The sequence below is a fragment of the Lemur catta genome, chromosome 2, assembly GCF_020740605.2.
Source record: "Lemur catta isolate mLemCat1 chromosome 2, mLemCat1.pri, whole genome shotgun sequence".
NCBI classification, from domain to species: domain Eukaryota; kingdom Metazoa; phylum Chordata; class Mammalia; order Primates; family Lemuridae; genus Lemur; species Lemur catta.
This window is the reverse complement of record NC_059129.1, coordinates 128,773,858-128,797,304: the sequence shown is the minus strand read 5'-3', so window position 1 is coordinate 128,797,304 and position 23,447 is coordinate 128,773,858. Positions and strand designations below refer to the sequence as shown.

Sequence of the window (23,447 nt, the reverse complement as noted above, 5' to 3'; positions counted from 1 at the left end):
AAGGTTATTATAAAATTATAGTCAAACTGGTAATTTAAATATTTTTTTAATGCAAAAATTCTATTTTTTGAGAGGTGACTCAGTTTCTTAAACAAGTATAAGACCTAATAGACAGACTGAAGTACAAGTTAATAAGGAGGCTGAATTTGTGTTTTTTTCCTTCCCTTGTTTTTTGTCATTTATTAAAAAGTAAATAAAAAATGTTTTGTTATTTCTATTAATATCAAATGAAAATTTAGTTCAAAAGAGAAAACCAAATTTCATTGTATTAATGTATTAATAATAAAGTTAATTTTAATAAAATTTTATAAGTAAATCTATTTCATTTTAATCAATTTGACTGTAAGTTAAGATCAAGTTGTTTTAAAAACAATCTAAATAGTCTTAAAATAATATTTTTTGGGTGTAAACTTGAGTACATGTAATATTTATAAAGAGTATGACTGTTTTGAGATTCTCTTTGGATTGTAATTTATCATTTACTTTTTATCTTAAAATAAATTACTACACAAAAATTAATAATTTAGAAATTTTTTCTGTAGGCACAGAGTTTGTTATAGTAACATAATGTGTATATAACCGGCCAGCTTGTAAAGAGTGGGACAAAAATGCACAAGACCAAGGGAAAACTAAATTTTCAATTTAAGCTCTTTTAACTACAATTTTGAGGACAATTTTGAATCTCTAACAGTACCATTAATATTAAATGATAGTGAATTAGAAACACATTTTGTGTACCTCTCTACAGACATTGAATCAGTGGAAGTAAACTATTCTGCAGTTAGGGTTAACAGACCAAAACCAAAATATTTTTATAAACCTTTGACCATAAGTTTGTTTTTTTGTGCTCTACTTGGTGTTTTATCTATTCTAATTTGTTGACATTTAGGCATATTTGTATTTTTACCTTAAAGTTAAAAACATAGGTATTTTTGTTGGTAACTCAGATTTAGTGATTATCACTAGACTAAATATTAAATTTACTTATCAAAAATTACACATTATTTTGTCTTTGGCTGAGCTTATATTTTTGTAACCTTTATGTCAAATCTCGACACCTCAAGAACATAAAAATGTCCAGTAAGACCCAGGCAAAAACAAATGTATGCTGACAACTTGAAAGTATTTTTATTATTACTTTACTAATAACACCTTTTTATTTTTTAATAATAATGTAGCTTATTTACCAAAGATTACTAAATTCACGTGAACCATTTGGGTTTAATTTATGCGTGCTCCCTTATTTTTAAGTCAGTCGGGAACCATGTAAGTACAAACATGTAATACATGGACAGACACAAAACATACCTAAATATTTACACTTTCACACACATACACATGTACACGAAGTTCTAACAGATTTTACCCTAGAACTCTAGCCATGAGATGGTAACACGAACTCATCAGTCTGTAAAAGACAGCTGGATCCAAATTCCTTTTGATGAAACTGGAACTTGTTCACATGGCAAACTTTAGTTGCCCTGATAGGTAACCTAACGAGGCCTGTGGAGCAAAGTTTTGGGTAAAGTAGTTTCTGTGACAGTTTGATTTTTTTAAAAAACTCCTTTATTAACTTTTTTTCTTCAGTTTAAAATGAGTTTTCAATGTTTGTATTTTAGTTAGAACTGGCTGTAGGATCTCCAGGTAGCCATTTAATTGTAAATACCATAAACAATGAGTTATCTTAACAGCAATAGAAAAAGTTAACAGGTTTTAGAATAGCCAGAAAAGAAGAGAAAAATAGCTTGAGACATTTTAACTCTATAGCGGTAGGTTGACCGTTTCAGCTCTGAATTTTCTTTGATGTAATTTGCCCTTTCGTAAAAACTTGTGCACAACAATTAGTTATATCTAGCTGGAGCCCTAGAAAAACTTGGCATGTCTTTGAATCTTTTTATTTACAAAAAAATACTTGCACCTACAAGTGGCACAAATGAAGTGGGGTGCCCAATGGGGGTCATTCTCCTTGTCTTTCCTCATTTTTAAAGGATTTCCCATTTTTCTTTAAAAGAAGCAACCGAACTGTAATACAGGGTTTGATGTCATGGATCAAAGTGTGCTGATTGTGGGTGGGGCTCCTCCATGTTTCACCACTGAGTCGGTCCCAGCCTCTTATGTGTCTCAGTTTCTCTTTTGGGGATCTAGTACCTCCAAGAGGGTTCAAAACGCAGCGTGATCACCTTCTTTTGATTAATTAGTTGGGGGTACCCTATAGGGCCACTTGCGCCTTGGGGAATCGCCCCAGGCAACTCCCACTCAGGACCCCGGTCACCCAGGGCTGCCAAGGCTGGAGGGAGTAAGATGCCCCTTCTCTCCGGAGCTGAGGAACTCAGTCTCTCATTTATTTACAAACAAGACAGTTCAGTTTTCTCTTTCAAAAATGTACAGAAAAGGCAATTGAGAATAATTTTAGGATAAAAAGACAATGGAGAAGACCCTTTTGAATGCACCTCCAAATCTAAGTTAGGATCCCTAACAACAATTCCTAGGAAAAGAACCAGCTCAGAGTAAACCAAGACCATCAACCAAAAACGGGAGGTCCCGAGCTCAGGAGGACTTACTAGTTCCGCCCAAGGAGAAGCTCGGAGTCGGAGGGCCCAAAAAGGCCATGCCGGTACCTGGTGCCGAGTTCGGGCTGCTCCTTTGGAGGTCCTGAGTCTTCTCTGAGTCCCACGTCGGGTGCCAATCTTGTTAATGGAAAAAAAGCCAAACTCTGTAAAATAATTTTAAAGAGATTTACTTTGAGCCAAATTTGAGGACCATGACCCAGAGCCACGCTCAAGAAGTCTTGAGCAAGTAGACTTACTGTGGGTGGGTTACAGTTTGGTTTTATACATTTCAGGGAGACAGGGGTTACAGGTAAAGTCATAAATCAATACGTGGGAGGCATATATTGGTTTGGCCCGAAAAGGTGGGCCATCTTGAGGGGGGGCTTACAGGTTATAGGTGGGTTTAAAGTTTTTTTGACTTGTAATTGGTTAAAGACATGAAGCTTTGTCTAAAGGCTTGGAACGTTTTAACATAGGAACTGTTTATCAGAGAGAAGCCACGGGACATATATTTGTTGTGTAAATTGAGGACCTGTAGGTTCCTCTTGCATACCCTTAGGCCTGTTAATGGGTTACACAGGATGTCCCCAAGAAGGGAGGGGGGCATGATAAGGCATGTCTGAACTTCCTTCCTCCTGGCAGGCAATTTAGTTTTAGGATATTCCTTTGGCCACGAGGGGGTCCATTTAGTCAGCTGGTGGGGAGGGGTGAGCCTTTAAATTTTATTTTAGTTCACAGTATATAGTCAAAATCCTACATATGTGGATGGATATTCAGTGCAGTAATGTCTCCAAAGTTTAGAGTTTTTTGTAAGCCATCTTTTAAGCAGTTTGGGGAGTTTTCTATTTGGAAAAAAAACATTTCCTAAGATGAATACTGAAGACTGAACTCTGATCTTTTTCTTTTGTTCAGATTCCTTCCTAAGGAGGCCAAATGAGTCACACTCACAAATGGTAAATTCCCACTAAGCAGGTTTTGTTAACCAAATATAGTGTGGTTTACTTCCCAACCTGATTCTGGTATAGCATTAACATCACCTAAAAGATAGAAAGCCCCCATCTGAACTCAAGCATTCTAGCAGATGCTTATCTTAACTTGAAAGATTCTCCTGTCTGGACCTCCTACAGTGCTCACACCTTTATCTTAAATTAAGCAGTTCCTTTCTGGTCTTTTAGCTAAAGCCTAACTCTCTCAGCCAATTGTCAGCCAAGAATCTTTAAACCCACCTCTAACCTGTAAGCGCCCCCCCCACCACTTCGAGATGTCCCACCTTTTTGAGTCAAACCAATGTATGCCTCCCATGTATTGATTTATGACTTTACCTAAGCCCTGTCTCCCTGAAATGTATAAAACCAAACTGTAATCCAGCCACAGCGAGTCCACTTACTCAAGGCTTCTTAGGAGTGGCTCCAGGCCATGGTCCTCAAATTTGGCTCAGAATAAACTTCTTTCAAATAATTCAGAGTGTGGATTTTTCTGTCCATAATACTCATAAAATGTAAGAATTGTAAGCACTTAGAAATCATCTACTAGCTCTATCCTTTAATTCACATTCTGGAAGACAGTACTTAACTGTTGATTTAATATTTATTAAACACCTACTTGGTGCCAGGCACTGTTTTATACCTAGAAATGCAACATCTCTGCTAGCAGATGCATTCTAGTAAGGAGTAAACATTCTAGTTCAGAAACAAATAAATAAAAAATTCATACGGTGATAAATGTCTCAAAAAAAAATACAATAAACAGGACAGCATTGGGAAATGATAAAGAGCCCACAGTTCTGGAGCCGGCCTGACTGGTTTTGGACCAGACTTCTTCACTTGCTATGTATGTGAACTTGGGCAAGTTACTCAACCTCCTTAAGCTTCCATTCCCTCGGGGCCTACATAGCACCTATTTCATCGGGTTGTTGTGAAAGTTAACTATGACAATCCACACAAAGGTTTGGCACAGCAGGCGGGGTGGAACATATCAAACGTTTTCTAAATGCTAGCTACAGCTGTAAGAGAACAGGTCCAGCAAGGTTGTGTTTCCAGCTTCCGAACAAGAGTGAAACTGCTTAGAAAAAAGTAAAATGCAAAGTGTCATTATCATTCAGAACTCATTTACACTGGTGTAGAGAAACCATCTGGAACGTGGGGCTCTTGGCTTGGTGGTTTTATCTTCAGTTAACACTGAAGCTAGAAAGTCAAGTCTTACATCAGAAATCCTGCTACCATAAACCCTACTCACATAAGGCAATGACAATCACCATGGGAATACTGAGTCGCTTCCTTAATCCCACTCGTTCATTCATTGCCACCCTTCTATGTGTTGGGCATTACATGCCACCACGGGGACAGCAAAGTTGAAGTTTATTTCCCTGCCAATGAAAATCTCAGAGATGACTAGGCAAATAGACAATTGCCACTTGGTGGGATAAACTGAGAGGAGGGACTTCTGGGGGTCCATACGAGAAAGTGGAAGATTCACAGGGGGGCAAAGGACAGGTGGGTACCATGGCTAAGCATTCATTCAGGTTGCTCTGGGAATGGAAAAAGTCTTTTTCTGCAACAATAATCTGAACACAGCGTGACTAAACTACATGTTCTACTCTCTTCTCAATCTGAGTCACCTCTCTTCCTCTATCAGTGCTTTCATAAAAATCACTATGTCCTATTTATTTCAATAAATAATAATTTTATTTATTTTTCACTTATTTTAGAGATGGGGTCTTGCTCTGTCTCCCAGGCTGGAGTGCAGTGGCACGACTATAGCTCACTGCAGCTTTGAACTCCTGGCCTCAAACAATCCTCCCGTCTTAGCCTCCTGAGTAGCAGGGACTATAGGCACAAGCCACCAGGCCCAGCTCAATCATCATTTTACAAGTCAGAGTACAAATGGATTCTTATGAGAAATATGGTGGTGAGATCTCATTAAAAATTAAAGTAGAAAAACAAGCATCATTTCAAAATGCAAACATGTAGAGTCTCCATAGCCATATAAAATGGTAATGGAATGTCCCAGGCCTCACAGAATAATCCCAATTATAAATATTCGACATCACTCTCTCCATAAACTGTCACATCCTGGAAACTTGAATCATTAGCAGAATTGGTTAAGTTACTAAGAAGTAGAATAAATATATGCATGTCATGAGAACTGAGTCATGAAAATAGGGAATCATGCTGAGAAAGAAAAAAAATTACTTACAAACTCATGCATATTAGGCCATAATATATATAACTCTAGTTATGTGTGTATAAATTTTCTAGTACTTAAGCTTGAGAACACTGGGCTAAAATCCCTGCACAATCAAAATAATCAAATTGTGATAAAAATGTGCTATTGCATATAATCATTTTGCTTGCTACATAAAATTATAGTTAAGGGCACAGAATTTAACTATTAAACTATATTTTAGCATAAGAATGCAAAGGAAAGAAAAATGAAGTGTACATTTGATGAGGCCTTGCAAAGGGAATTTTTTTTTTTAGAGAGACAATAATCCCCACATTTTAGATCCAAATCACATTTTAGATCCAAGTTGGATCTAAAACGTGAGAGAAATTCACACAGCAGGACACCAACATGGTTTCACTTATTCAATTAGAGAACCATAAGGTAGCTGTCAACCCTGCAGCTTCTGATCTTAAAATGAATATATTACTCATAAAAGATGGGTTTTTTTATATGAAACTTGTTGCCAAAGTGCTTGCCTATTACTAAAATCACAGCCACAGATCTTTCTACCAAGCATCTTAAGACAACAAATTATTTTAAACTACATTTTCATTAGCACCCAGCAAAAGCGAAGCAGGTATAATGATTATTTTCTGGTACAGAAGTTCAGATGATTTATTTTTCAGATATTTACAGTATGATTACACTGAGTTTTTGTACTTTTTAAAATGAACTTTTTTGGGGAATAATTTACACACAATTAAGTGCACCTATTTTACATGTACTGTTCAATGAGTTTTGACAGATGTATACTTTTGTGTAACCACCCCAATTAAAATATAGAATATTTTCATCACTCCAAAGAGTTCCCTCATGCCCCTTTTCAGTCAATATTCTCCCAAACCCAGTTTTAGACAACCAACAATCCATTTTCCTGTCACTATTGATAAGTTTTGCCTGTCCTACAATTCCATATAAAGGAATTCCAACATTGAAAGTGTATTTCTTGTGGGAAACTTATAGTTGGGTCTTGCTTTATTATTCAATCTCTATCCTTTTTCTGGAGTGTGTAGGTCATTTATATGCAATTATTCATATGGGTAGGTTGAAGCCTACCGTCTTGCTATTTATCTTGATCCCATGTATTCTCTGTTCCTTTTTTCCCTTCTTTTTCTATTTTGGATTGATTTTTTTTTCATTTTATCTCTACTCCATGTATTGTCTTATTAGCTATGCCTTCATATTTTTGAATGGTTACTCTAGGATTTACAATAGGCATCTTTAACATATAATAGTCTACCTTCAAATAATCCTATATATATATCTGTATATAATAATGTAAGAAACTTACAGTGTATGTCTATTTTCCTCATTCAACCTTGTGATATTATTTTCATACATTTCACTTCCACCTGTTATAATACCCATAATATGCTATTATTTATGCTTGAAATAGTAAATTATAACCCACAGCTAAAATTATACTCAGTGGAAAACAATACAAGGATGTCTGCTTTCACCACTTCTATTCAACATAGTATTATTGACATAAGTTCTAGCCAGAGGATTTAGACAAAAAATTAAAAGGCATCCAAATTGGGCAGAGAGAAGTAAAATTATCTCTTTGCAGATGACATAATCTTATTGTAAAAACCTACAGATTGCACAAAAGTTATTAGAGCTAATAAACAAATTCAGCAAAGTTATAACATAAAAAGTCAACATTTTCAAAAATCAGTTGCATTTTTATACACTAACAATGAACAATCTGAAAAGAAAGTTTACAATTCCATTTATAGTAACATCAAAAAGATAAAACACTTAGAAATAAATGTAACCAATGAGGTGAAAGATTTATACACTTAAAACTACAAAACATTGCCGAAAGAAATTAAAGACATAAATAAATGAAAGACATCTTATGTTCATGGATTGGAAAATTTAATGTTGTTAAGATGACAATACTACCTAAAGGGATCTATGTATTCAATACAATCCCTATCAAAATCCCAATATGGCATTTCTACATAAAAAGACAAAAACCATCCTAAAGTTCATACGGAATCCCAAAGGACCCCAAATAGCCCAAACAATCTTGGCTGTATCTTGAAGGACTCACACTTCCTGATTTCAAAACTTGCTACAAAGCTGCAGTTATCAAAACAATGCAACACTGACATAAAGACAGATATACAGACCAATGGAATAGAAAGCCCAAAAATAAACCCTCAAATATATGGTCAAGCGATTTTTGATAAGGGTGCCAAGACCATTCAATGGGGAAAGGGCAGTCTTGTTAACAAACGGTGCTGAGAAAACTGGATATCCACAGGCAAAAGAATGAAGTTGGAACCTTACCTTATATCACACACACGAATTAACTTCAAATGGATCAAAGACCTAAATGCAAGAGCTAAAAAAGAAAAAGAAAAAGAAAGAAAACACAAGGGAAAAGGGACAAGGGACAAACTTCATGACATTGGATTTGATGATGAATTTTTGGATATGACATCAAAAGCACAGGCACCAAAAGAAAAAACAGATACACTAGACTTCAAAATTAAAAACTTTTGTGCATTAAAGGACACTATCAAGACAGTAAAAAGACAGCCCCCAGAATTGAAAAAAGAATTTGCAAATCATATACTGTATCTGATAAGAAATATTAACCTAACTGAGCTTTTAGCCCTCACTTCCAATTTACAGCAAGATAGGATAGAGGAACAACTTAAACATTAATATAACTCAAAAAGTAGACAAATACAGAATATGAGACATTCTAAAAGAGAAATCACCCTGGTGGGAGTGTTGTGTAGAATTAAAAAAGACAACAAAAGGCAATATGTAAATTTGGATTGGATCCTGGATTGTAGCTGGGGTGGGGTTAGAGGAGAGCTTTAAAAGACATTCTTAATTGGGAAAATATGAGTCTATATATTACATGTGATAATAGTATTATAATTATGCAGGAAAATGAACTTACGCTTAAGAGATGTATAATGAAATAGTTAAGGGTACTGTTAAAGATGTTTGAAACTTATGTTTAAATGGTTCTGCAAAAAAAGAAAAAGAGAGAGAGAAAATATGGCAACAATGTCAACAGCTGTCACATTTCAGTGGAAGGCCTATGGGTGAGCATTGTACTTTACTTCCTCTTTTCTATAGATTTGAAAATTTTCAAACTAAAAACTTTGCAGTAAAAAAGCTGTGGGCCACTAAACTGTGTATAACTTTAAATGATTAAAATGGTGAATTTTATGTTTTGGGAATTTCATAAAGAAAAAGAATAGAGGGCAGGCGAGGTGACTCACACCTGTAATCCTAGCAGTTTGGGAAGCCAAGGCAGGATCACTTGAGCTCAGGAGTTCGAGACCAGCCTGAGCAAGAGCGAGACCCCTGTCTCTACTAAAAATTGAAAAATTAGCTGGGTGTTGTGGTGCATGTCTATAGTCCAAGCTACTCGGGAGGCTAAGGTAGGAGGGTCACTTGAGTCCAGGAGTCTGAGGTTGCAGTGAGCTACAATGATGCCACTGCACTCTACCCAGGGCAACAGAGTGAGACTCTGTCTCAGAAAAAAAAAAAAAAGAGAGAGAGAGCAATCTGTGGGTGTCTGACTATGGAGCTATTGTGGAATTGCCTTTTTTTTTTAATTTCAACATATCATGGAGGTACAAATGTTTAGGTTATGTATATTGTCCTTGCCCCCTACCCCTGAGTCAGAGCTTCAAGCTTGTCCATCCCCCAGACAGTGCACACCGCACTCATTATGTGTGTATATACCCATCCCCTCCACCCTACTCCCCCCTCCCATCTGCCTGACACTGATGAATGTTATTCCTAAATGTGCACTTAGGTGTTCATCAGTTAAAACCAATTTGATGGTGAGTACATTTGGTGCTTATTTTTCCATTCTTGGGATACTTCACTTAGTAGAATGGGCTCCAGCTCTATCCTGGATAACGGAAGAGGTGCTAGATCACCATTGTTTCTTGTAGCTGAATAGTACTCCATGGTATACATATACCACATTTTATTAATCCATTCATGTATTAATGGGTACTTGAGTTGTTTCCACATCTTTGCAATTGTGAATTGTGTGCTATAAACATTTGAGCGCAGATGTCTTTTTTACAGAATGTCTTTTGTTCTTTTGGGTAGATGCCCAGTAGTGGGATTGCTGGATCAAATGGTAGATCTACTTGTATCTCTTTGAGGTATCTCCATATTGCTTTCCACAGAGGCTGTACTAGTTTGCAGTCCCACCAGCAGTGCATATAGTGGAATTTCTTAGACTGCTCTGCACAGCACCATGTGCATCAGCCATGGCATGAATGGTGTCCCCTGGAGTTATGTAATGCCATGGCACAGGTACAGTGGTGTTCTCATATTGACACAGGGTTAGGAGGAAGCACAGAATCCTTATGCAGAATCGGAAAAAAAATAGAATAAGGTAAATTTACCTTTATATAATTGATAAAATTATTTCTATATAATTGTTCTTGTCAATTTATAGTGCATAGAAGGCATAATGGCTTGGCCAAAAGTCAAGCATAGCCTCAGTCTCAAAAGTAAACCAAACTGTCCACACACCTGGCTTCACTAATGGAGGGAGTGGAGGTGGGAGGGGCCGGCCTTCTTTAATGGCCAGGGAACACTCCTTTGCTGATCGGATCACGTTAATGAAGTCCTCATGCTGTTGTCTCCAGTTAGATTTCCTCACAGGTTGAGACTGTAAAAAAATAAAACCAACAAATACTACCCTACACCATACGCTACTTAATTACAATTTTTTTTTTAAAGCTGGGATTTGAATTTACAGGAAACAGGACTGAGAAGTTTGGAGAAAAAAGAATTTGTTTTTCAAAGGAACTACTTAAAGAGGTTTGGAAAATATAGCAATGAAATTTGTAAGACACAATAGTGAGGGAAAACACAAAATAAAATTCAGAAAAACAAACCACAAAACTTTAAAAGACAAAAGTAATATTAAAAGTGATTTTCTTCCCAAGTTACTTGCTAGATTTAAAGCTACTCTAATGAAAGTATAAACAAATTATTTTTGCCACATCTGGAAAGTATCTGGAATATATTTGGAAATCTAAGTGAGCAAGACTGTAAAGAAAACAGTAAAGGTGGATGACACTCACGTGACACTACACTGCACTATCGAGAAAAATGAAACCAGAAAGCCCAGACATAGGCTCTAATGAAGGACGTAATAAAGAACAAGAAAGAAGATACCGATAGTACCTTGGACTGAAGAGCCTTCATCACAGTAGGAATGTCAGTGCCTTGTAATCTTTGCTTCAGGGAATTGAAAGGTTTACGCTTTTTGTTGAAGAGTTTTTTACATATTGGTCCATGCCTCTCCTAGAAAAGGAGAGGTGGGGAGTGGGATTTTAAAAATGCACAAAGTTTTTAATACCCAGGAGTACTTAGCCCTCATTATGGTTTCTGCGTTGCCTCTTTAGGAGGAGCCTAGTTCATTCTCTAACAGATCACAGCAGAGCAAATCTGTCAGCCTCTCCTCACCCGTGTCACACAAAACTAGACACTGTGTTCAGGCAAAGACAATAAAAAGCTTTTACCGCTAAAGAGGCTCACTTCAAATTTGGTTTTATATATTTAACTCAAACTTGGGCAGTATGCTCTTTACTCCAACCAGTAGTCCTTTAAGAATATTTCTGGTACAAAAACTGAGGACCCAACACATAGAGATTTGCCTGTGTGCCACCCGATAAAGTCTGTCACTGTGCCACTGTGGGATCTTTGCCTTCCTCCTTGGTGGACCTGTAACACATGATAGTCAGTCTGTATACAGTTGCTCTGTCGAAACCCCAAAAGTGCACGCTCTGTGAAAATCCCTGCACCTGGCTAACAAGAAGCCATCCCATTTTAAACTAAAGGAGAGAGGGAGAGATCAGATCACTTGATCAAATGCTCTCTAGAGGTAGGCTGAGGAAGTGAAACTCAGGAGGACCCAGGACATGCTTGACATTTAGAGATTCCCTCTTCAAATGGCACCTCCTGGGTCTCAAACAGATTCTCTGGGGGACAGCTCTGGGCTGGCAAAGGCAACACTGGCACACTGGTCGCTTGCAGGGCCCTAGTGGGCTCTGTGAGAGCCCCCTCTAGTTTCAGGAAGCTCTAAGCACACTTAACCAGTAATTTCATTGTCGAAATTCCCAGAAAAACACAACCTATAACCTCATTTTGTTGTCTTTTGTCCCAAACGTAGTCAGGCTTATAATCCAAATGCTTTAAATTTGATATGTCTCCTTGATTGAAAATGGCCTAATTAATATTTGCATTATCATCTTAGATTTATTTTTTTTAAAAAAACTATCTTTCTTGGGAATCCCTTTATAATACTAGAGGCTACCACCTGTTTGATTCCCTAGACTTGAAATAAATCAAGCTTTTAGCCAACGTTATGGCCATCAATCAAGGGACTTGACATGCGGTTTGCTTGAATCTGGGTAACAATTAGATCTTGGAACAGGCCTTACATCCATGTATTATTTTGTTCAAATAGTATAAAAACCCTGGAATTGGAAGGTTCCATATATGCGGCAAAGCAGATAACAGGAAGGTTAAAGGTCTTGTCAGAAATAGTGACAAATTTACGGCTAAAAGCCAAGTTTGCAGATGTCTGAAATTCAATGCTCATTCCTCTTGAGTAGCCAATTTCCCTGGTGCTTTGGCCTTGAAATTTGAATTTTTGATGCTTAAAAAAAAGGCGGAAGAGCCAAAACCTCTCAAGGGATAATCGACTGTGCCAAGATACTTCCCTCTGCCATTGTATTAGGAGCACCATGTTTAATAGGGTCGCTTTGAATGAAGCGGCATCAATCAGCCTCGGTGTCCTCCGGGCCTGCCAGCCATAGGTTATGCACTTCTCTTCCCTAGCTTCCCTCCACATCTGTCTTTAATCTGTGCACCGCCGCCTCCTCACTGACTTGACAGTTCATTTAGCTCCAGCGAAACACATCTACACAATGTCTTTATGTTTACCAGAACATCTGCTGCAAAGCGTCTTCCACAGACTTCACAGGGAAATAACTCTTGCTTGCCATCTGCGTAAGATTCAAGAGTACATCATGTTAGTTTCGTGGAATTGCCTGGCTGAGAAGAAATGACTGACTGGAGGTGACCTCAATAGCTTGATATCCTCTTTCTTTTCTCTCCCCACCAACCGCTTCCTCTGCTTAGGAAGATCCTGTATACACTTACCTGTGTTTTCCTTTCTAGTAGAAACTTCTCACTTAACAGGTAAATTCCATATCCTTCGGGCAACCTGAATATAATTATTTAATATGTTCTTTTTTTTTTTTTTTTTTTTTTTGAGACAGAGTCTCGCTCTGTTGCCCAGGCTAGAGTGAGTGCCGTGGCGTCAGCCTGGCTCACAGCAACCTCAGACTCCTGGGCTTAAGCGATCCTCCTGCCTCAGCCTCCCGAGTAGCTGGGACTACAGGCATGAGCCACCATGCCCGGCTAATTTTTTGTATATATATTTTTAGTTGGCCAGATAATTTCTTTCTATTTTTAGTAGAGACGGGGTCTCACTCTTGCTCAGGCTGGTCTCGAACTCCTGACCTCGAGCAATCCACCCGCCTCGGCCTCCCAGAGCTAGGATTACAGGCGTGAGCCACCGCGCCTGGCCTAATATGTTCTTTTTTAAAAAATAGAGATAGGGTCTCACTCTGTCACCCAGGCTGGAGTGCTGTGGCCCGATCCTCCTGCCTTAGACTCCTGAGTTGCTGGGACTACAGGTGTATACCACTGCGCCTGCTTAATTTTCTTTTTTTTTTTTTGTAGAGACAGGGTCTCATTATGTTGCCAGGCTGGTCATGAACTCCTAGGCTCAAGTGATCCTCCTGCCTTGGCCTCCCAAAATGCTGAGATTATAGGCGTGAGCTGATATTAGGTGCCCTGCCCTAATGTATTCTTAAATGGAGTGCCTAATAGCTTTGCTTTAGACATAAGTACAAAGTTAATATCTTAGTATAAAGTCAGTTGTACATAATCCAATAATAACATCTGGGGATTCCTACTAGCATGTAAGTTCTACAAAGGCTGAGACTGTGTCTACTATATCCCAAATGCCTCAGTGTATTTGACTCATAGTGAGGCACTCAATAAATACTGGTTGAATGTATGGGCCAAACAAGAATTGAGTTTCTACCATAGGACCAATCATTCACTCAACAAATAATTAAGTATCTTCTATATGCAAGTCTGTGGAAATATTGAGAGAACCTCTACATGGGTCCAATACAGAAAAGGAGAGGAAGTATGCAGATAAATTTTAAACGAAGTTAGGAAAGTGTCATGAGAAATGCAAAACATTCTGGAATTGTGAAAAAATAGTTTTACTTGATATTACTTCCTTTCGGTTCATCTGGAGTATGTAAAGATTAAAAAAGTAGTTTGAGGTGTGAGCATGGATAATTGGTCTAATTATATTAGACTAATAATCTGAGCTTTACTCTGCAAGCACAGAGAGCCATCAGGGACACCGAGCTGCGGGAGATTCAGGTGACAGAGACAAGAAGGGATGAACGGATCAGGGGTCAGGGGAGAAGAGGGGGCTTTAGTTAGAAAGCTGGAAGTGGAGGCCTGATATGGAAAGGAGAGAGGACATGAGAACGCCACGTCAAAGAATCTACAACGTGACTAGATTTGGTGGGGGGTGGGAGGTGGCAAAGAGAAGAATGATGAGGACGGTGCTAGGTTTAGAGGCAGAAAGACTGAGAAGATAGTGGGGCTGTGGAAAGAAATAGAAAACTTGAGAAAAAGGGACATCTTAGGAAGAACGATGACCTCAGCTTTGGAAACACTGAGTAGAAATAGAGTCGTCCAGCCAGCAGGATGGAAATGAGGGAGGTCGGGGTTAGAGACACAGATGTAGGCTTTGAGGAATGAAGTCAAGGCGTGATACTTCCAGGGAAGAAGTCATGGAAAGAGAAGTACAGAGATGATCCTTAGGGAAACTTATATCTAAGGGCCAAGAAAACAATGATGGTACGCCAGCAGGAGAAGCAGGAGAGAAAAGGGTCATGGAAATCAAGGAAAGACAGTTTGAGAAAGGAAGGCCCAGTTAACAGGAAGCAGATGGTAGCCTGCTACAGACATGGTTGATTTCAGCGATTTCTTCTCACATCTGCTAATTGGAATTGTACTTTCCACACAGGTCATCCATGAGAGCACACAGAAATACCTCTCTCGCTCCCTATTCTTTCGGCCTTCTGACGCTGAAAAACCGGGAATTTATTTTTTTCAGCAAAAATACCCCAACCCTCCATATACTTATTAATAAATAAGACTCATCCTGATTATTAAACTGCTACTTTTTCTAAAACACTAGTGAAGGATCAATCTGTGTGAATAGTATAGAAACATTTGCATGGGGCTTTCCTATTCCCAAAACACCTTTCCTGTGTTATCTCATGTGCTCCTCACAGTGACCCTGTGACACACGGTTGATACTTTTATATGTTACAGATGAGAAAATAGAGCCTCAAGGATAGGAGACTTTTTAAGACCATAGGTAGTAAGTAGTAACACAGATGTAAAACTGAGCCTCTATCTCTACAAATGTTAAGACTATGGATTCAGTCATCACCATAACTACAGATATGTCAATACTTACCTACAAAGCAATTCAAAGCCCCTAAAGGATCGATGACCTTTGGTTCAAATCAGTGAGTTTTAATGAGTTTAAAATAATGATAGATACAATATGACTCAATTCAATACTTGGATATAGATGGACCACCACATTCTGAACCATGTTCACCTTGGAAGCTTAACTACAGGGAAGGAAGGGCACACCTGCCTAGCCTGCTGAATCAAACATGGAGATCAATGAAGTCTACAGTGTTTGTTACTGTACACTGAATCACATGGAATGTGATTGCTAGAACTTTAAAAGAACCCTTTGAAACAACCAAAATGCCTTTCAGTAGGTGAATGGTTAAACAAACTGTGGTATATCCATACCTTGGAATATTATTCAGCAATTAAAAAGAACACTATTGATACATGCAACAACCTGAATGGACACCAATGCTGAACAAAAAAAGCCAGTCTTCAAAGGTCACATACTGTATGATTCCATTTGTATAACATTTTCAAAATGACAAAATTATACAGATGGAAAACAGATCAAGATTGTCAAGAGGTAGGGATAGTTGAATGGGGACGAAGGTCATTGTGATTAAACAGGGTAGAATGAGGGAGATCTTTGTGTGATGGGATAGTTCCGTTATCTTCATTGTGGTGGTGGTTATGCCCGTTATAAAGTGGCACAGACGGTCAGGCACAGTGGCCCATGCCCGTAATCCCAGCTTTGGGAAGCCAAGGTGGGAAGATCACTTGAGGCCAGGAGTTTGAAACCTGGGCAACATAGTGAGACCCTATCTCTACAATTAAAATAAAAAATTAGCCAGACACAGTGGTGCGTACCTGTAGTCCTAGCTACTTGAGAGGCTGAAGCAGGAGGACTGCTTGAGCCCAGGAGTTGGAGGCTGTAGTGAGCTATGGGCAGGCTGCTGCACTCCAGCCTGGGTGACAGAGCGAGACCTTGTCTCATAAATAAATAAATAGATAGGTATAGACTATGAACACACACTATATCACTGTCAGTTTCCTCATTTTGATATCATACTATAGATATTTAAGATGTAATTTTGGGAAAAGTGGGTAAAAGGGCATAGGGATCTCTCTGTGCTATTTTGTAACATTTTATAAAACTATGTCAAAATAAAGGGTTTTAAAATATTATCTAGGGGTTGGCAAACTGCAGCCAGTGGGCCAAATCTGAGGCTTTGTGTTTTTGTAAATAAAGCTTAACGGGAACATAGCCAGGCTCATTTGTTTATATATATTGCTGCTTTCACACTACAACAATGGAGTTCAGTAGTTGTAACTATATGATCTACAAAGCCAAAAGTTATACTATTTGGCCCTTTACAGAAATATGTTGCCAACTGGTAAATGAGAATATAGTAATTAAAAATGATTTTGGGAGAATAACATGGAAAAATGTTAACGATATATTTTATTCATATATTTACAAAGAAGATGGGAAGGGCACACACAGAGTAATTACCTTTGAATGGTGTGAGTAAAAGTGAATATTATTCTTTAGTTTCCTGCATTTTCAAATTTTTTACAAAGATTATGTATAACTGTTTTAAAAATCAGAGCAAGTGATTTTCAAAAAAATATAGAACCTCTTTAATAGAAAATGTTCTAAAACAGTATCAACTTAGCTATTTCTTTTCCCTCTCTACTTGGAGTCATAGTTGATAAGTTATTATAGTGGCTGTTATTTTTAAAGAACACTTTATAATCTTTGAAAATTTTAAAAATGAGGAAAAGTAAGTGATCTAGGTGTGATAAACAGTTTTTCTTAGCACACCAAAAATAAAAAATAAGCATTACAAAGATCTCAGTTCAAGAGCTTTATAAGAAGCGTGAAGAGAATTAGGGCCAGAATGAAATAGAAAAAAAATTACTTTTGACCAGATGTTCTCTGCCTCAGCTAGAAGTTAAGAATGCTTTGCAGAGACGCCTACCAATCCACATGTTCTTACAAAGTCATGGTAGAGAAGAAAAAGGGAAGACATTTTCTCATTCAGATGTCAGCAAGTCAAAGAAATCTTAAGTTCTTTGCAGTCTAGAACATGCCAATAGTTAGCAACATCAACATCTTCCCAAATCCTGTGGCAAAGGGATGGCACAATAGCCTCAACTTATTCACTTATCTCAAGAACATGAGTCATGAGAAAAGAAAAGGAATTAAGACTGAGTTAATGGCTTTTGGGTAAGGTCTTCTGGGAAAAAAAGAAAAAAAAAAAAAGACTGAGTTAGGATAGTGGATAGAACACCATCTAATTTTGCTTTCCCCCTAAATCCCCAATAAACCTACAGGAAAGGGACATAGAAACAGAGGACCACAGGACAGGGAGGAAACAAAAAACCTAAAATTTGGGAAGCTGATAGACATGGTAACCGACTTGGAGGACATAAAGCTACATCAAAATCCACTTCCCAAGCTGACAGTAGACGAGAACTAAGAGCCATCCAGCTTTACACTGCAGAACCTTAGAAGTCATAGGAACCCCTGGAGCAGCATGCACCTGTGACTGGGGCAGGGTGAATGAGGAGGAAGAGACAGCCAAAATACGGAAGACCAAGGGGAGAAAGTTGTTTGAAAATGAGATTCCTAGATCACATGCCTCTCCACCTCTGCTTCCCCTCTTCCCATAACCCCTGATGGCTGCCCTTCCCCCTCCCTAGCAGAAGTCTACTTTTCTGGAAATGATAAAAGTCATCTGTGCAAAGGAAGTCAATATTAGGCACAGCTGAAGGCATGGGCACTATAGCAAAAACAAGTAGGTAGGTATAGAGGCCGGGCGCGGTGGCTCACGCCTGTAATCCTAGCACTCTGGGAGGCCGAGGCAGGCGGATCGCTGGAGCTCAGGAGTTCGAGACCAGCCTGAGCAAGAGCGAGACCCCATCTCTACTAAAAATAGAAAGAAATTATCTGGCCAACTAAAAATATATATAGAAAAAATTAGCCGGGCATGGTGGCGCATGCCTGTAGTCCCAGCTACTCGGGAGGCTGAGGTAGTAGGATGGCTTAAGCCCAGGAGTTTGAGGTTGCTGTGAGCTAGGCTGATGCCACGGCACTCACTCTAGCCCGGGCAACAGAGCGAGACTCTGTCTCAAAAAAAAAAAAAAAAAACAAAAAACCAAACAAGTAGGTAGGTATAGATATAGATATATGTATGTATATAGTTAATTCTCATTATTTGTAGTCATGTTCTATGAAGTCATTGCAAGCACTGAATTAGCAAATACTGAAACATTGCTCCTAGAGGAAATAGAGGGTTAAGTTCCTGTGAGTCTCTGGTCACATTCATGTCAATGGATCAATACAAAAACTTGTGTTAGGTGAGTTTCTGTGTAAAGATACCTTATTTAATATATATTGTTGATTTGATGACATTGAACTCAGGCCTGAATGAAGGTTACCTAACACACATTATTTTCTCCTCAGGCACATCACACCTTGCACGTGGGAACACTAGATGGCACTTCAGCACTATGCTTGGTGGCCATTTTAAGTAGTGAAATCGCCAAAGAGAAAGCACAAAAATGCAAAAAATGTGGCACCAAATATTCCACAAGCGCACACTTGTTTACAGTATGAGTGCTGAAACAAGAAGGCAAAGCATCACCTTGTTCAACCTCAGCTGGCAAAACGTGTGTCAGGAGACTCAACTTGACCACTATGTGCATGTCTACAAATGACTGTGAATGTGCCATGTGTATTGATGTCGGTGTTTAAGTACGTTTTTAGTGAGGTGAATTTGCAAATAGGGAATCCATAAATAATGAGGTTCAACTATATATGCATGTGTCTCTACATACACGTATATGTATACATATATACGATCTAGTGATTAATCTCACAAATAGTGATACTGAAAGCAGAGAATACCACCATACCCATTTTCCTCTACTTGGCTTACAGAACTCTGCCTGGCAGATCCTTACCTTCAAGGCAGAATGAAACTTCCCTGGGAATCTAATCATTCCATGATGAAACACCAAAAGATACGGGTATTGGGAGATTCCCGAACAGCTCACCCAGACCATCTTACAATAAAGCTCAGTCATCAAATACTACTTACTCATTCAGAATTTCCAGCGGCTTTTTCCTCCAACCTTAATCATGAGCAGACAGGGATTTCCAAAGACCTAAGGAAAGTCTCTAACATGTAAGTCCAAAACAGACAAAAAAGCAATTTAAAGAGAAATTAAAGCTCTTGGAAATTTAAAAAAGTCTTATTAAAAAAACCCAAAAAACCTCAATAACAGGTTGGAAGATAAAATTACGGAAATCTCCCAGAAAGTAGAGTAAAACGGCAGGAAAATGGGAAAGAAACATAAATGAATTAGAGTACCAGTCCAGATAGTTCTGCTCCAAATAACAGGTGTTCAAGAGAAAAAAAGGAGAAAATACAATAAAGGAAATACATTTTTAATAATTTCCAGAAGTGAAGGACGTTAGGCTCCTGGTTGAAAGGACCCAGTACAATGGATGAAAATAGATCTATGACAACAAACATCATTGTGAAGTTTCAGAACACTGAAGATAGAGATTCTACAGACTTCCAGAGAAAAGACCAATTACATACAAACGATCAGGAATCAGAATGGCTTCAGATTCCCAAACAGCAAAATTGGAAATGGAAATTAATGGAGAAAACCTATTAAACTTCTGAGGTAAAATAATCTGCAACTAGAATTCTATACCCAGTCAAGCTATCAATCCAACTGGGGTTAGAATACATTTCTAAACATCCAAGTTCTCAAAAAGTTTACATCTTACATATCCCATCTTACGAATTACTGGAGGATGTGATCTGCAAAAATGGGAGTAAAAGATACAGGAAAAGGCAATTCAACATTGGATGGAGAGACGGGCACTCCCAGGATGACAGCTGGGTACCAGAACTGGAGAGCAACCAGTCCAAGTTGGAGGCGTGTGATTAAAGAGACAGACATGTTGAAGGCAAGACCATCATGACCAAGATATTCACTGCCTTTGTAATCTCAGGACAGTATATCTGAGGAAATCCAATTCCTATTCTGTTCTATACTTGGCTTGTCTGGCCCTGTTCCAATGAAGTGCCTGCTCTCCCCTTCATATCCTGATGTCTAGATCAGCTGAGGACACTCATTTCACCCCACAGGAAGGCTCTGCATTGATCTTCTCTTGAGAGATGGAGGCAGGTCATGGTGAGCTGAGAAGCAAATATAAAACAAGCAAACAATCCTCTAAGCATATTTCTGCAGATCCAGGATGCCCCAACTGTGGCAACTTGTGTTTCCTAGGACTCACTTATTGTCTTGCTCACAGTCTTCTGCACATGGAACTCTTGTAAACTCTGGAAGCAGAAGTCATACCCAGGGACTGTTCAGTTCATCATCTCTAGGACACCTTGATCTAATAGTAGCAAATACTGTCCTCATAAAACTAGGTTTCTGCTTATTTCTCAGTTGTTAAAAAATAAATATTGTGTTTAGAGATACCATACAGGTGGTTAAAAAAAGAAAAAGGAAATGCTTAATACAGATAGATTATTTCCTATCCAAAATGCATGGGACCAGAAGTGTTCTGAATTTTGGATTTTTTTGGGTTTTGGAATATTTGCATATACATAAGATATCTTGGGGATAGGACCCAAGTCTAAATACAAAATTTGTTTCATATACCACCTATACACATAGCCTGAAGGTAACTTTATGTGATACTTTCAATAATTTTGTGCATGAAACAAAGTTTGGATTAAGTACCTATCTGTGGAATTTTTCACTTATGGCATCATGTCAGCAGTCAAAAAGTTTTGGATTTTGGAGCATTACAGATTTTGGACTAGGGAATGCTCAACCTGTATAACAGCCTGGATAGTACCTAAGAGTTAACCTGAGGGGAAAGAGTTAAATGAAAGTGAGGATGGACCTATAGGTGACTACGTTTTATTTCCTAATTTGAATAGTGGGAATGCGTTATTTATACATTCTCCCATATGTTTCACAATTAAAATGTTAAGGCCATTAGAATTCTTACCTTCTCTTGCTCTGTAACTGGAACAAACAAGCTTGGTAAAGCATACCAATGTCAACACACATTAAGAAGCAACATAAAAGTATTGAAAATGTTAACTGTAAAGTTACAAAACGGCTAGTTCTTACCTTCACCTGAGCTAATCTGCTGATATCACAATGGAAGTGTGGATACACGGCATTATAGGTAATATACACAAACGGTAACAGCATTTAAGATACTTAGACTCCATGGTGTGAAAGCGATACCCATTCCGTAGTAAGTGGTAGACTACTCTGTGACTCCCCATCAGCCACATGACCAAGAGGGCAAACCACAGATACTCTACAGTGCACTGTGTTGCCAGATGACTTTGCCCAACTGTAGGCCAATGTAAGTGTTCTGAGCACGTTTATGATGGGCCAGGCTAAGCTACGACGTTCGGTGGGTCAGGTGTATTAAATGCATTTTCAATTTACCATAATTTCAACTTATAATGGTTTTATTGGGACCAACTTACACTGGGTAAGTCAAGGAGCATCTGTGGTACTAAAATATGACAAAATATGACTAAAATCATGGACAGTGCTTAAACAAAATAGATTTAAAATACAACAAATTCCTCATGATTTTGTGCCCGAGATCTCTCAGGCCTTCTCCTCACTAACTCCAGTGAATCTAGGTCCTACTGTCGCACATGTATGTAATTCTTTTCTGAAACCCTTTCCTGTCTCTCCATTAATTCATACACTACTTAGTGACCATATTCCAAATGCCAGGCACTGTTCTAGAGCCTGGCAATAAAGCAGTACACAAAATATTGTCCTCAAGGGAGGTTTGCTCTAGTGCGAGGAGACTGAAAAACAGCCCCCTGTGCCAACAGGTGTTCTGGAGAACATAGAGCAGGGAGGGAGGATAAAGGATGCAGGGGAGGGATGTGTGTGCTATTTTTATATGCATGCTCAGGGAAAAGCCTATAGATGAGGTGACAACTGAGCACCTTTTGTCTACAGTAAGAGCACTTCAGGGGGAACAGCAAGTGCCAAGATCCTCATGAGGAGTGGAACTTATCAGAGATGATATCATGAGTTACCCGTCACTACATATACTCTTCCCCCTCAAATGATGTGGTTCCTGAACGTAAAAACCCTCTTAACTCTTTGGACTCACAACACTTAGTATGGAGCTTTTATGTTCAGCTCCCAATCATTGTTTATAGATAACTAAAATATTAGAAAACTCGTTAAAATATTATGAATTTGTTCTCCAAAACAAAATTAAGATGTTTAAGTTTGGAGTATAATCAGCCTAAATAACAATATGCTTCATCAGGACTTGTGGGTGGCTGAGTCACATTCTCTTAGCTGCAAAATATATAATATGTGGACTTAAACCCTCTGGGTCAGGTACAGTAAAATTAAGCAGCTCCTAAGGTGGAATTTGAATAGCACCACAATGAAGTAACATCCAATGTCTTTAAGACTCTTGCTGATTTTGAGAACTTTTAACTGAGAAAGCTACCAAAATAAATGGTCAATTCTTTTAGGATTTACACTCTCAGTACTAACATAAACCATCACCTAACCCTTTACTTTGTAGGCTGGCATTTAGATACACTCATTCCAGTATCCTACTTCTGTAATGACAAGCTCTTCAGCTAAGTTTTTTCTAATCAATGCTGGTAAAATATCCAATGCTATTGTGTTTTACAACTCTTTTAGGAATTCTGCAATAATTTACTCAGTTTTAAATTGATAATACACATGGTAGAAGTGAATACCTCCTATTCTTGGAAAAGCCACAATCATGATTACAGATGAAGACACTTTCTAATAATTTAGATAACAAATGCAGCTCACCTGCCAAAAATGGTCCTGACCCAGCCATTCTGTTCCTAACTGAGACTCAACAGTGTCCACAGATTTTTACAGCTCAGTCCAGATAACACCACTTTAGTTAGGGACACATGAATAGGGGCCACTAATTGTCTGTTACAAGAAGTCACAGTTTACCAAATAATTAATAATTGTGATGGTGTCATTGCCTAAGCCTTGAACAAGTTTAAAGAAGTCAAAAACAACTTCTCAAAAACAGGGAAAGTTTTCAAC

General features: G+C 38.3%; 1 protein-coding gene across 1 annotated transcript in view; it reads right to left on the bottom strand.

Moving 5' to 3' along the window:
* Window positions 1-23,336, bottom strand: part of ZC2HC1B (zinc finger C2HC-type containing 1B) — a 38,304-nt gene extending 14,968 nt beyond the window's left edge. The window contains exons 1-4 of the mRNA XM_045544499.1: window positions 23,199-23,336; window positions 12,729-12,790; window positions 10,965-11,084; window positions 10,305-10,443 (exon numbers count right to left, since the gene is read on the bottom strand). Coding sequence (XP_045400455.1) covers window positions 10,305-10,443; window positions 10,965-11,084; window positions 12,729-12,790; window positions 23,199-23,226 — 349 coding nt within the window. The 5' untranslated portion in view covers window positions 23,227-23,336. The remainder of the gene's footprint in view (window positions 1-10,304; window positions 10,444-10,964; window positions 11,085-12,728; window positions 12,791-23,198) is intronic.
* Window positions 23,337-23,447: the final 111 nt, after the last annotated feature.